At 40.1% G+C, this 13,164-nt stretch overlaps 1 protein-coding gene across 1 annotated transcript; it reads right to left on the bottom strand.

Annotated features, from left to right (window-relative positions):
* Positions 1-963: 963 nt before the first annotated feature.
* On the bottom strand, positions 964-13,164 carry LOC134047643 (cytochrome P450 2J4-like). Its single transcript, XM_062498936.1, has 9 exons — positions 12,982-13,164; positions 11,822-11,984; positions 10,729-10,878; positions 8,761-8,921; positions 6,198-6,374; positions 4,027-4,168; positions 2,080-2,267; positions 1,788-1,929; positions 964-1,142 (listed from the first exon to the last, which is right to left on the bottom strand). The coding sequence occupies exons 1-9, from the start codon at positions 13,150-13,152 to the stop codon at positions 964-966; spliced, it is 1,473 nt and encodes a 490-aa protein (XP_062354920.1). The 5' UTR covers positions 13,153-13,164.

The following is a 13,164-nucleotide window of genomic DNA, read 5'->3' as shown; positions in this document are numbered from 1 at the left end:
ATTGCTTTTGACTAGTATTTGTGTACATGGCAAGCTTTTGTGGCTTCAGGAAGCTGAGCTGCTGAGGTGTTTTAAAGTATCTTTGGCATTTTTTGTGAATATTTTTCAATACACCATCATCTCTAACCAAAGAAGGTTCCTCACCCAAACTGCCCCTTGGGAAGTCCTTGCACCTGGTGTAGCAGCCTCCCAGTGCTGATCCTAGTAGGAGTCAGGCATGGAAGTAAACAGTTGCCCTGTTAGAAAAGACTTTCCAAAAACTGACTTGTCAGACTTTTAAAATGCTGGAAGTATGTGACCCAAAAGAAATCTCTCTGTATCTTCATTCTTCACCAAGTTTCAGCCTGTAACTTTTCACTGCTGGACTCAGTTATTCTCTGCTAGGTTTAATGTTTACACATATTCTGCTTCATCAAATCTAAAAGTTCTCAGTGAGCTGTAAGTAATCTATAAATAAAAACAGTTGTTAATTTTTCCTTCATATCTTTTATTAGTGACCATCAACAAAAAGTTGACTGAAACGTTGATATTGATGATAGTGAGATCAAGAGGCAGAATTCTCCAGGTATGTTTTCCCCAGTTTGCTTTTGGTAACAGGATAATGAAAGAATTCATTATCAGAGATAATGAGTGAATGAATTTTTGAAGTCCGGCAGTCAATTTTTTCATTTGCTCAGCAGTGTCACAGATATATACCTGCCAGGCCAGGGAGCAACTGCAAGATGTCTTTATGGCTGAGAGTGATGGGTCTTACAGATAAAAGAATTTTTACCACACAAAAAAAATCACCTTCATGAGCAGGCAACAGGGTCTAAATAAAATTACCTTCTGTGGACAAAAGGTGGCTTTTGAACTAGAAATTCAAATCCAATACAAAAAGCATTATATGGTCTCAAGAGACACATTCAGAAAAATAAGAAAGATGTTTCACAGATGGTCTGTGACACACAGCACATGTCCAGCCTAGCGTGGAATGGCACAAACCCTGTAGGGGTGGGGCTGCAGAGTGCCCCCCATAACAGGCTCCGTGTTGATCGTGGTCACTCCCTCGGGGAGCTGGAAGGTGAACGCCCGCAGCAGATTGGCAAAGAAAATGAAGAGCTCGGTCCTGGCTAAGTGCTCCCCCAAACACACCCGGTGCCCTGCAGGGGGTAGGAGAAAGAACCGAGTAAACAAACCTGAGCCCAACAGCACCTGTGTTCATCCTCACGAAGTACAAAGGTATTTTTGCCAAGTCCAGAATTTCTGTAGGACTTAACGCAATCAATAACACAAAGCTTCATTCATTCCTTCAAATAATTTTGTCTGCAGCTACAAATAGTTGTGTAACCCTTCTGCTCCCTTCAATTACCTCAAAGGCTCATCTTCATTTGACTGACAACTTTAAAGGAATTCATTCCATCACATAAATGAAGAATAAGAACCTGCTTTTCCTGGGAGGTGTCATGTTATAGTGTTGAATGCATAAAGAATCAAGAGGACTGCTTGAAAGTGCCTTCCATGCATATGCATGGTATGAAATCACTACCCAAAATCAATAACCATAGTCATTAGAAGAGAATTTCCTTCCAAAACTAGGGCAAGCTAGATATATGTTTGTCAGGACACCTCTTATTTTCCATGTTACTATTTGTTCAGTAGAACATATGTTACTGAAAACAATAATGTTGATTTAAGCACTGTTTTCCACAAAAAGGTTTAGAATAGACAACCAATAGGTTTTTAATATACATCTTCATTCTGCAGTCCCAATCCAACTGTTGATGTTTGTGCTGTAGCCCACTTACCTATCGAGAATGGCAAAAAAGCTTCTTGGGCCACAAAGTTTCCATCCTTATCCAAGAAGTGACCAGGGTTGAACTGTCGAGGTGTTTCCCACTGCTCTGGGTCATACAAAGATGAAGCAATATTTGGAAGAACTATGGTGCCCTGAAAGGAGAAAAGCATTCATTCTGTTCCTTGGTCACATTCAGACTGTTACCCAAAAGCATCCTGCCCCTGGCACAAACAGATTTTAATCTGCACCTTGCTCTACTGATGCAGGAAAAGTCTGTAGCAACTGAGAAACTGTGTCTGTACCTTTTTGAGGGGAAAGCCAAGCAAGGTTGTGTTCCTCACACACACCCTGGGCATGCCAACTGAAATAATGTTACTGAAGCGTTGGATCTCATGGACCACAGCATTTGTGTATGGCAGTTCTCTCCGATCCTCATAGCAGATTAACTTGGAGGGACCCAGAACAGCATCCAGCTCCTTCTGCACTTTCTCTGTGGAAAATATTCACTGTTTCAGGTTGAAAAACATATCAAGTATTTTCAGTAATTTCATTTTTGAAGACGTTTCCAATTTAGAATTATGAGAACAACACCATAATAAATATAGAAAAGTAAGTAATATTTTATGAAGAAAATCAAAGTAGCAGGATATTCCAATAGCTTAAACATATAAGAACTCTGCTCCTGGGTCTGAAGTTATTTAATCATAGATTAAGAAAAGACACTTGTCGCTCAAAAATTTAAAACTTAGTGTTGCCTTACTACCACAAATTCAAGAGATAACGGATTTATCTTTGGATTTTCTTTTGCCTAGGTACCTCAAACACCTGCAGCCAGTTAGAATATTGGGCTCACAGCTCTCTGAAATTTATGCCAGGTGATTCTGAGCCTTAAAAGTCTAATTCCTGTTAGAAGAACATGGTTCTTACACAGGACATCTGTTAAGTGAAACAATGCCAACTAGAGCAAGGTCCAAATACCATTTTAAAAAATGGATCTACTGCTTGGCATCTGCCTTTTAAAAAAGAACAGCATGTTTTAAATTTCTTATTGCACAGAAATCTTGGGGGCGTTACCAAAAATAAAACCTTTGATTTATAAACTCTAAGAGAGGCAGTACACACCTAATAAAGATACCTTATATTTTTAATAAATGATCCTGTATTTTTCCAGGCCTTTTGAAGCAACAGTAAGATGCAGGGAAGTTCACTGTGCACTGATCAGTCTGTGCCTATTCACATCAAGCCTGCCTTGTGACTGCCAGTAGTCCTTCATTAAATTGACAACAGATATTTGAGCACCTTACAGAATTTAAAATATGTATTCAGAAATATTTTTAAGTAAACTTCCTTCTATGAAGAGCTATCTTGCAGAAGCACTTGAGAATCCAGGTAGTCTGAAGTAATCAATCACTGCATAATATAAATACACGTTTCTATTCCCAATTCAGTGGTGAGGCAAAAGGCCAAACTTCTCCTTACAGTACAGAGTGAAACACTGTCACTGGATGTCAACACAGGAAAAGTAGGAATGGGTTCAAAAAGAAGCCACCAATTAATTAAATGAGGACAGACATACTGGTGTCAGCTCATTCTGAGATCTCTGATGCAATGTATTACTCAAGAAGCCCAGGAAGGATCACTCTGCACATACTCTGCTTTCCCAAATATGTGCAATATTTAGCTAAATAAAATTATACAGGTGAGTCAGGGCTTTCATAACCTTAATTAGAGTAAGTGATAACAAAATGTGATAACATGACATTAAGCAGAATTTCTTGTCTGACAACTACAAGTTGACCAAATTTTTCTCATCTTCATCTCTTTCACCCATTTAAAATCCTGTTCTCCTCTGGGTAGTTGCACATATTCCGCAACCTAACTGTGAAATTTCTGTTATCCAGTATAAGACATCCTTCTTCCTTTGGTTTTCATTCAGTGCTCTGTAAAAGGGATTGGTGGCTGTTTAAAAACTAGACTTAAAACCAAACTTCTTAAATACACACAGATGTAACAGAGGAGCCATCTATTTCCACTCCTGACTGGAATAATTTCTGGTACAATAAACTCAAAAACAACACAGAGTTAATTTAATCCCTGGATCTAGTGATGCTGCCTAGGGCAGACCTACAAGTACAAAAAAAATACATGTGCCACTAGGCATATATCAGTATCTAGGAATAACCTCTGATTCATGAAAACGTTACTAATTGTTTTTTTCTATTGCAAGGGAGATGGGTTTATCTATTCACCTTGAATATCTGGATTTGCCACCATGTAGAGCAGGCCCCAGTTCAAAGTAGTGCTTGATGTCTCTGATCCACCCAAGAAAAGGTCATTTATAGAATAAACCATGTTGTCTTCATTGAATGTTGATCTGGGTTCATCTTTGGACTGCAAAAGATGAGAAAATTTAGAGGATTATCCATGAAAGTTAGAAAAAACAGGATAGGATTAAATGTGATTTTGTAACTGTTTCCAAGATGCAGTGTCTTCTTCTTATAAGACAATATTGAAAGACTGCTAAGGAATGTTAGACACCACAGATGGCTATCAACATAAAAATTAACACTTCACAAATAGACAGGCTGTATTTACTCCATTCTTACTCATGAAGCTCAATCAAATTCTTTTGGGGAAAAAAATAGTATTATTAGCTTAATGTTCAAACACTAAGCATCAAACATTCAAACATGTGGTTAATTTAGAAAGTTTCATAAGTAAATCTTCCTTTGAAGATGTGTACCAGTATGTCATTCTTCATGTCTCAAGTCACAGTCCACCACTCAGTTGTTCTACCAAGCAATGCAGTGACCAGGCAATGAACAGTGGGCTGAGTAAAGCTCTTAACCTGTGGTATTAAGGCTTCTTCTACACAAGGGTACAATGACTCATGTACAGCTGCTCTGGGGTTTTACAGTTTTCAGTTAAGAGTGTGAGGATGTGTATGTATACACTGAAATTTTAAATAAACACGTTTATGGTTTGGGGGAATTCATTATTTATATTTAGGGAGGTTTTGCTTAGGGGTGTTGAACCTTTCTCTTGCCAGTGGAGAAATCAAAAAGAAGGAAAGATGCTTCTGTAATATGATATAGTTTTTTTATTGCCCCTGTTCATCTATTACAGACAGTTCAATTTTTTTAATAAACAAACTTGGATGATTTTCCACCCAGCAGAGTCCCAGAAGAGCTCACTGAAACAATTTCTGGTATACTGATGTTCAAGTCTCATAAATCCTAGAACAGCAATGAAAAGCTTTAGAAACAGTCAAATGCTTTGGAAGGCCAGGTGTGTTACTGTGATGATATAAAAAAAGAAATTAAAATGAGAGGATCCAAGGAGCAAGAAGCTATTTAGGCTGACATCCACACCAGACATAAGAATATAGCAGGTGATATGGGAATTGATCAATAAATAATTACCAGGGAGAGGTAGATGAGTGCTGCAGCTCAGCAGGTTGTGGCCGCCTCTGTTGCTGCTACCAGCACATGAGAGTGATGAAAGGGACACTGGTGTCCCTGCAGGGCAGCACTGCCACCAGGACCAACAGTCACTGCCCACTCTCCCAGGGCCTTTGGCTCTCCGGGCCAGCCTTGCCTTGCCATACCCAGTTAAGACCAGTCTCATCTTGCAACTTTCTTTTTCTTTTTATTCCTGACACCAGGCAGAACAGGAAGTGGAGGAGAGGAGGAAAGAAAAGTGATTTTTTTAAGTGGAGGGAGAAGTCACAGAGGGGAAGGGCAACGGACAGTCCAGAGATCAGGACTGGGATCCAGTACCCAAGAGATTAGTACAAAGTGACCCTGGTATGGTCTAGAAAAGGGAGAGATCTTGTGCACACCTCCTACAGCCCCTCACAGCCCTACAGAGTCCCTCCTATGTCTACTATGCCTGCCTGACCAAAATGCCCTATTTGTCCCTGTTCCTTTGTCTTGACACTTCACTGACCCTGGCACTCTCCTCTGCTCCAGTCTTGTCTGAAACACTAATGACTCCTAGGTTATTAATCCAGCTGTCCTCTTGCAAATTCTCTTGGTGAACCTTTACCTACGAAATATTGTAACCAGAGCATCCCACTCTGTCTTCCAAAGGCCTTCCCAGTTCTCTTGTTGTTCACTTAGTAATTAATTATTCTTTCATGGACACCTTCAATTGTTTAACAACTTGTAAATGAAAAACAGAAATGAAAGCCAATGAAAAAAAAATACAGTGTATTAACCTGCCATTTAATTAAAGGATTGCAAGGGGCTGTGGCATATCAATGATCAGAAAGGATTTTGGAAGATCCTGGTTATTAGATTCACATTACAATGTCTAGAAAGGCAAGAGATTGTGATGATTCAGACTGGTTGTGATGATTCAATGGTCCACTCTGACCTTTTCCCCTATGGCTGTACGATTGGGGAGAAAAAAACCTTACTTTTTCAATGTGATCCAGGTAGAAGTCAATGAAATCCTGCAGTTCCTCTGGTGTCCCACGCTCTGTGTGCATTCGGATCTCTCTCCGTGTAAAGTTGCTCAAGACATCATAACAAGCCAACACCTTCTTGTGAGGTCCAGGGAGACGGCTCATCAGCCAGGGGAAGATTTCATAGAGCTGTGGGAGTGACACACAAGAGGTCCTGCAAAGTCTCTATCACAAGAAAATGCACTAGGAAGACCTGCTACAAAGAGAGGTAATACTCATGTTGTCTTGGGATCAGGGTCTCATTAGTTAAATATTCTGACAAGGACTGCACTTGGGCTTTCAAGCTGTGAAAAGTAAACTGTATGTTTTCTAGCTTTGATGGTAAGATTCAGAGTTCCGCAGGCTTTCAGCTCAATCACAAACCAAATTAGAATTACTGGAACTAGAATGAATGGCATTCACTTATACAGGTTTTCGAATCTTCAATTGCTATGAACTGCACTCAGGCATTTTAAAAGTGAGCTCCTGCCCTCCAGTGGAGAATAGCGGGAAAGGAGAAGCAAAAGTTGGAAACCCTTCACCAGGACACTGGTGAGGACTGGCCCCTGGTGGCTGCTTTACAGGCTGGGTAACCCCCAAAGTACTCTCTACCAGTCAACCTCTCAAGGTTCCTCTGTGAAATTTCAAATATCTGAAACCCAAAAAAGCTAAGGAACGTCTACCTGGAAATTTTGAGTACTCTCCTCTAGAAAGAAAGACAGGGTTAGCTGACACCACCAAATTATTTTTTCCTTCTGTTTTAACATTTGGGAAAATCTTGCCTAAAAAACCAGCTGATTTCGACCTATTCTGATAGCTAGAAGTTAATTCTGGCTCTCAACCTACATTTATGCCTGGATAATCTGTATGTTCTCGTATCTTCAAGACACAACATTCTCTTAATTGTTCTTTTTCTGTTCAAAATATAATTTCAGTGTTTATTTAGCAGTAGAATTCTTATCCTTTCTCAGCCTTCATTTTACTGAGCTCTTTTTGTACTCTGTTAATCACACTATAGAAAGCACGTTATTAGGTGCTCACTGGAGTGTGGTTGAATTAGATAGACTATACTTGTGTCTTCTTGGGAAATCAGTTCTTACTGTCAGACATCCAATTATCAATTAATGATTGCCTTATCACAAAAAAACCTACTAGTCCAGTCCTTGATAAATTCACTTAGAACTTCATATCATTTTTTGTTAGTTCCATCTCTGGTATTTTTTTACTTGCAAAATGTGTTCAGACACAACTGTGGTCTGACTAATCACATAAAATTGCCCAGATTACAGGCATTCCTACTCCCAAATGTCTGCCCTCTCCAGCCACTATGGCACTCTAACTGTAAGTGGAATTTAGCTGCCTGTTCAAGACAGGAACTGCATACATCCACCTTCCTGGGTACCTGCCAAAACTCCTCCTCCATTTGTGGAGAGGCCCAAACCATAGTGTCCCCCTGTTCAGTGCCTGACAGCGTGATAAGAAACAGGAATGTGGATACAGCAATATCCACTTTTTTGCATAATACTGTGTATTCCCTGCATCTGGGAGGTGGGGAGATGGTGGCCATCCCTCTGGAATGGTTTAAAGCCCTGTTATTTCCCCAACAATATCTCATTCACTGGACTAAATCAAATCAAAGCCAGGATAGGATGCAGAGAAGAAAAGGAGGTATGTTCTCTGTACTAAAACCAGGTGTCACCTGCCACCACTACACTCAACTTACAGGACCAAAGCTAAATTAAGAAAAAGGGAACCTGGCCATAACTCGGTGAGAAAAATGTTCCATGGGATGTGGGAAGACATCTGTATTCCAGGAATTGCTTATGTATTCTATACTAAAAAGACATTCATAAGATGTATGGGACAACTTCAGCAGTGGAACCAGAACCAAAACTCCCAGGAATATTTTTATTAATTCAGTCCAAAGAAGGCCTCTAGTGTCAGATGGCTTGTTGACTCTCAGATTGTTTAATTGCCAAGCTTGCAGTTGTATTTGCTCTCTTAGCATTTCCTGCTTTCTGCTGCCTGTGCCTGGAGCTGCTCCTCACTCAGAGTGGAGGAGTAAAATTTGTCTGAGAAGTCTTCAAGTCTGTGTCTTACAGAAGAAATGAAGATAAGTAGCCACAGGCAAAACACTTTGGTATTTGACTCATTATATAAAAGTGTCTAAACTTGTGAGTCACCCTTTCAGACCTGACATTTAATACTTAGGAATCATGATGTCCAACACAGAAACCTGTGGTGTGCAGGGGTTGAGAAACGAAGTCACAAACAGGACCCAGGAGCAGTCCATGAACCTATGCCTTATTGAAAAGATTTAGGGGTAAACTACTACAGTACCCAAACACAGGAGAATGAACACAAATGGCCAAGGCTGGCACGTGGAGCTTCACCATCATACTTTGAGAGAGTTCACTGCCCAGAAAAACTGCATGGAGCATCACTCACCCATTCTAAAACCTTTGCCTGATAGCTCTTGAATCTGTATTTCTCACTCTCTGTCTTATTCAGAAAAATACAACAATCATTTACTTACATGATGAATAAAGCTGCCCCCAAACTTGAAGAGATGTTCTGTAGCTTTTATCAGCTCATGAAAGGCCTTATCCCCTCTGGAGAAACGATGTCCAAACACGACAGCACAAATTACATTTGAGACAGAATGGACGAGAGGGAAAGAAGGATCCACAGGCTTCCCTGCAGCCATAAAAGTAAATATCACTGTTAATGTCTCCTACTTCAGTGAAATGTGAGAATCCTCCCAGTTACTCTCAGAACTTTAAAGAAGGCATTGCATTTTGCAGAGAAGCAGCAATATTTTTGCAAAATAATAATATCAAACTGATTCCTCACAACTGTGTTGCAATCCCATAACCCAAGGAATGTGTGGCACCCTAAAGAAATGCCAGATGTGTAAAATATTGCATCATATGATGGAGTAAATTTAGAGGTAAAAGGAAAAAAAATTATATGCAACTTTTCTTTCTGGCAAAATTAAAGTATGTCTTAAGCATGGGAATGACTGAGAACACTATGGACAAAGGGAACCTGAGGGTACAAGAGCAAGAAGAGAGACAGCTTTATTCATCAAGGACACAGAGGCATGCAAGGGTCTGTGTTTTTTCTGACCTTGCTAGAGACGTACAACCTCCAGTAAAGATAAAATATTGTAAACTCCTTTCAACCAATTGCATCAACAGCATAATAACTAATTTAAAAGCAGTTATTTGAAACCTAATCCTAAGAAAACTATCTTGTGACTATGGAATATATGACCAATTTGTGTATGTATTGATGCAACTGCCCAACAGCCAAGGCATGATTCTGATTAGCAACTTACTGTTCTGGGCTTTTTTTCCTTGCACACATGGTCACATCTCAATCTCTCCTAGATCTTAAACTATGGGATTGGGCTCTACCTAATTATTTTTAATTTATACATCACTAGCCACAGCATGTCCTGACTTATTGTGCCTTTGCATAATAATCAGTATTGGGAAATCCAACTCACATGATCCTAACTGGGTTGATCAGGGTAGAATCTTGTAATGAAGACAAGATTCTAGTCAGTGCTTTATGGAATGTGTGCAAATGGCATTACAAGGCTTAATTCATCAGCACTGATTTTGTCTCTTTATGCACCAGCACCACAAAAGGGACAAAATGTGCCCTTGAGGCAAAGGCCAACATCATCCTGGGCTGCATTAGGAAATGAATTGCTGGCAGGCCAAGGGAGGTGATCCTTCCCCTCTGATCAGCACTGGTAAGACCCAGCTGAAGTGCTGGGTCCAGCTCTGGACTTCCCAGTATAAGAGACATCAGCATATTAGTACAAGTTGAGCTAAGGGCCACAAGAACAATTAAGGAATTGAAGCATCTGGCATAAGAGAGGCTGAGAGAGATGGACTCTTTAGTCTGGAGAAAGGAAGACTTAGGGAGATATCTAAATATGTATAAGTATGTGGTGGAGGGGTATAAAACATAGAACAAGGTTTTTCTCAATGATATCAAGTGGGGCAACAGGAAAAAAATGGAAACACATTAAATTCTGCATAAATATAAGAAATGTTTTTACTATAGTGCTCACTGAACAGTGGAACTGGTTATTCAGAGAGGTGGTGAAGTCTCCATTGCTGCAGATATTTACAACTCAGCCCTAAGAAACCTGCTCAGATTGAACCTTCTTTGAGTAGGGGTTAGACTAGACCATCTTCAGGGATCCCTTTCCACTTAGGGTGTTCTATAATAATAATAATAAATAAGCTCCATTTTTTCCTCTCAATTTTAGTAGTTTTGTAAATAATTTTGAGCAAGAATAATCTCCCTGAAAACACAAGAGGGACTGGAGGCTTTGCATTTCCAGACCATTCCACACAGTGTATGACCCTGCACACTCTCCTGTGGAACAAAAGCTGCCCTCAGTTTCAGGACAGGACAGAGAAGTTCTTACACTGAAGACATCAGATTAAGGGCAAAAACATATTGATATTTATCTCAGAAATACCTTTCATACTTGCAAAGAAGTCTACTAGGTAGTGGGCTTCTTCTTGAACTCTGTGCTCCAGACCTCTTTTCCCCAGACCAAGGTTGCGTAAAGTCCTCAGAGCAAATCTTCGCTGCTGCTTCCAGGTGTGACCAGTTGCCAACATAATTCCTGCATCCATTAAAGGAAGAGCTCTTTATCATGTTGATATTAATCATAGACAAAGACTACATTATAGGATTTACTAAGCCACAGAACATAATTAAACTGTTGCATTGCCTGTGAATACAAAGGCACCAAGGAACAGCTGTGACCTATAATCATGTTAGCAGGGCTGAAATGGGCAAACTCAGCTGGGTAATGAGATGACTTGCAGGATTAAGTTTGTTCCCAGACAATCAGATACCTCAGGTTATCTCAGCTAATTCTCTAGATGCTCTTTGCAGTGCTTGTCTCACACTCTGTGTTATGCCTGAAGATCATCTGAATCAGGGTAATGATTCTCATGAAAGTGAAAAGGAAAAGATTTCTGACTTTCCACAGTCAGGGAGAAAAGTTCCTGTCTGCAGGGCAGGAAAGTTCAGTATTTAGGCTTTGTGACAGGCTTTGGGAATTTCTAGTGTGTTTGGTGGTACGAAACCTACAGCAAGGATGAAACAGAAGCACACTGAACTTCTAGGTGCAGAGTGTTAGCAGGAAAACATTCACAAAAGGAAGGGAATGGGAAGACGACCCCAATGTCAAAGTCACTCTTCCGTGGAAAATGTCATAGTGGGAGGCAGCTTGTCCAGGACAAGGAATTGGGGTTTTTCCTGCTTTTCCTCCATTTCTCTGTGGCACAACTTACCATTGACTCATCTCATCACCTCTGAATCTGCCCCAGTGAGTATTCCATAGAAGAAATTATGAATCCTTTTCTTCTTGCTAGTATTTTCCTCCAGCTATTCTCCAAAAGCTATTACACCTCTTCTTACCTTGCAGTTCACCTGGCAGTCATTCCTCACAGAGCAACCCTACCTCAGTGCTACCTGTGAAAGTGGTCATAAGCTACAAAATGTATTGCAATTTGTCAAGATGACATTTCTGTGCACTATTTATGCCAGGAAATTCTCACCTTTTCCTTTGGCCATTGCTCTGAAGAAAGGTGACACCAGCCTCCCAGAAACATCTTCAGGGTGTGTGGTCATGCCATCCTTCACTGCTTGAAATCCATTCAGTATAACCACTGGGGCCCATCCAAACCATAAGGTGAATATGTTGCCATGAATTTTTGCCAGCTAGAGATGGGAGAGAAGCCAGGAAAGCACAAATGAAATCCCACACACTGCAGACAGATGATGAACCTGCTTTTGCACTGATTAGAGGACCAGCCCTAAGGTGGAGTGATGTTTTCCATCTTTTCCACCAGACTGCAATTATCACTGAGAAAGCATGAATGTCTTTTCCATCATTCACTGTGGGAAACACCTGTGTATTCCCACTTCTCAGAGCCACATGCCTATGTCAAGAAACATTATGTACCTTTTATTACTGCATATAAGGCAAGGCTCAGTACACAATCATTCATGGGATAAGGGGTATTTTCTCTTTATTACTATATTTCAAGAGGGTTTCTATAATTTGTACTAGTAAAGTAACACAAAAGAACACAGAACTGTCAGAGGACTAATTAGCTTAGAGACTGGACTTTCTTCTTTCCTCCCATCTGCTTTTGATCCCGTCATTACAAACAAGCTCATACACACAGAGTGCAGGGAATTATCTATTTACTACTCAAACTAGAAGGTGCCAGTGCTCAGAAAGCTACAGATCCATGCTGTGAAACTATTTTTTAATAGTATTTTTCCCTAACTCCAAAACTGATATATCATCCCTAAAGACATTTAATCCTAAATTATATCAATTTTCACATGAATTCATAAAATTTATTGGCAAGGGGTTATAGAAAGATATCAAGTTTCACGTGAATTTCAGTGAAACTCAGTGTTAAAAGCAGATAGGTTTAAACACCAGAATGATCTTCACACATTCAGAAATTCCAATACCAGGTTTCTTAGCTTGGCAAGCTACTGTACGCTGCAATATCTTTTTTCTTATTTTGCGAACCAAACCAGCAGTTCTGATCCAAACCAAGTGTGATACCACAGGGGCCAGTTAACAGTTACAGTACTACCAATGTAGCTTTGGGAGAGGGTGTTTTCACATAGCAAACAACATGAGAAAGGAGAAATCACAAAGACTTTTAGACAATTAGGAATATCTGAAAATAAGTACCTTCATGAGGAGATCACGATTAAACTGAAAGTTCAGCTGTATCAGCGTCCCAAGGACAGGGAGAGGGACTGGTCCAGGAGGAAACTGTCTCCGTGCCCGCTGCAACTTTAAAAACTGCATGATTAGAAGAAATACAGCCACTGCTACAAGAGCTTGACTTATGGTCAACATTTTAGCTTCAGC

The sequence above is a fragment of the Cinclus cinclus genome, chromosome 10 (assembly GCF_963662255.1).
Source record: "Cinclus cinclus chromosome 10, bCinCin1.1, whole genome shotgun sequence".
NCBI lineage: Eukaryota > Metazoa > Chordata > Aves > Passeriformes > Cinclidae > Cinclus > Cinclus cinclus.
Note: the sequence above shows the minus strand (reverse complement) of the source record. Positions and strands in the feature narration are given on the sequence as shown.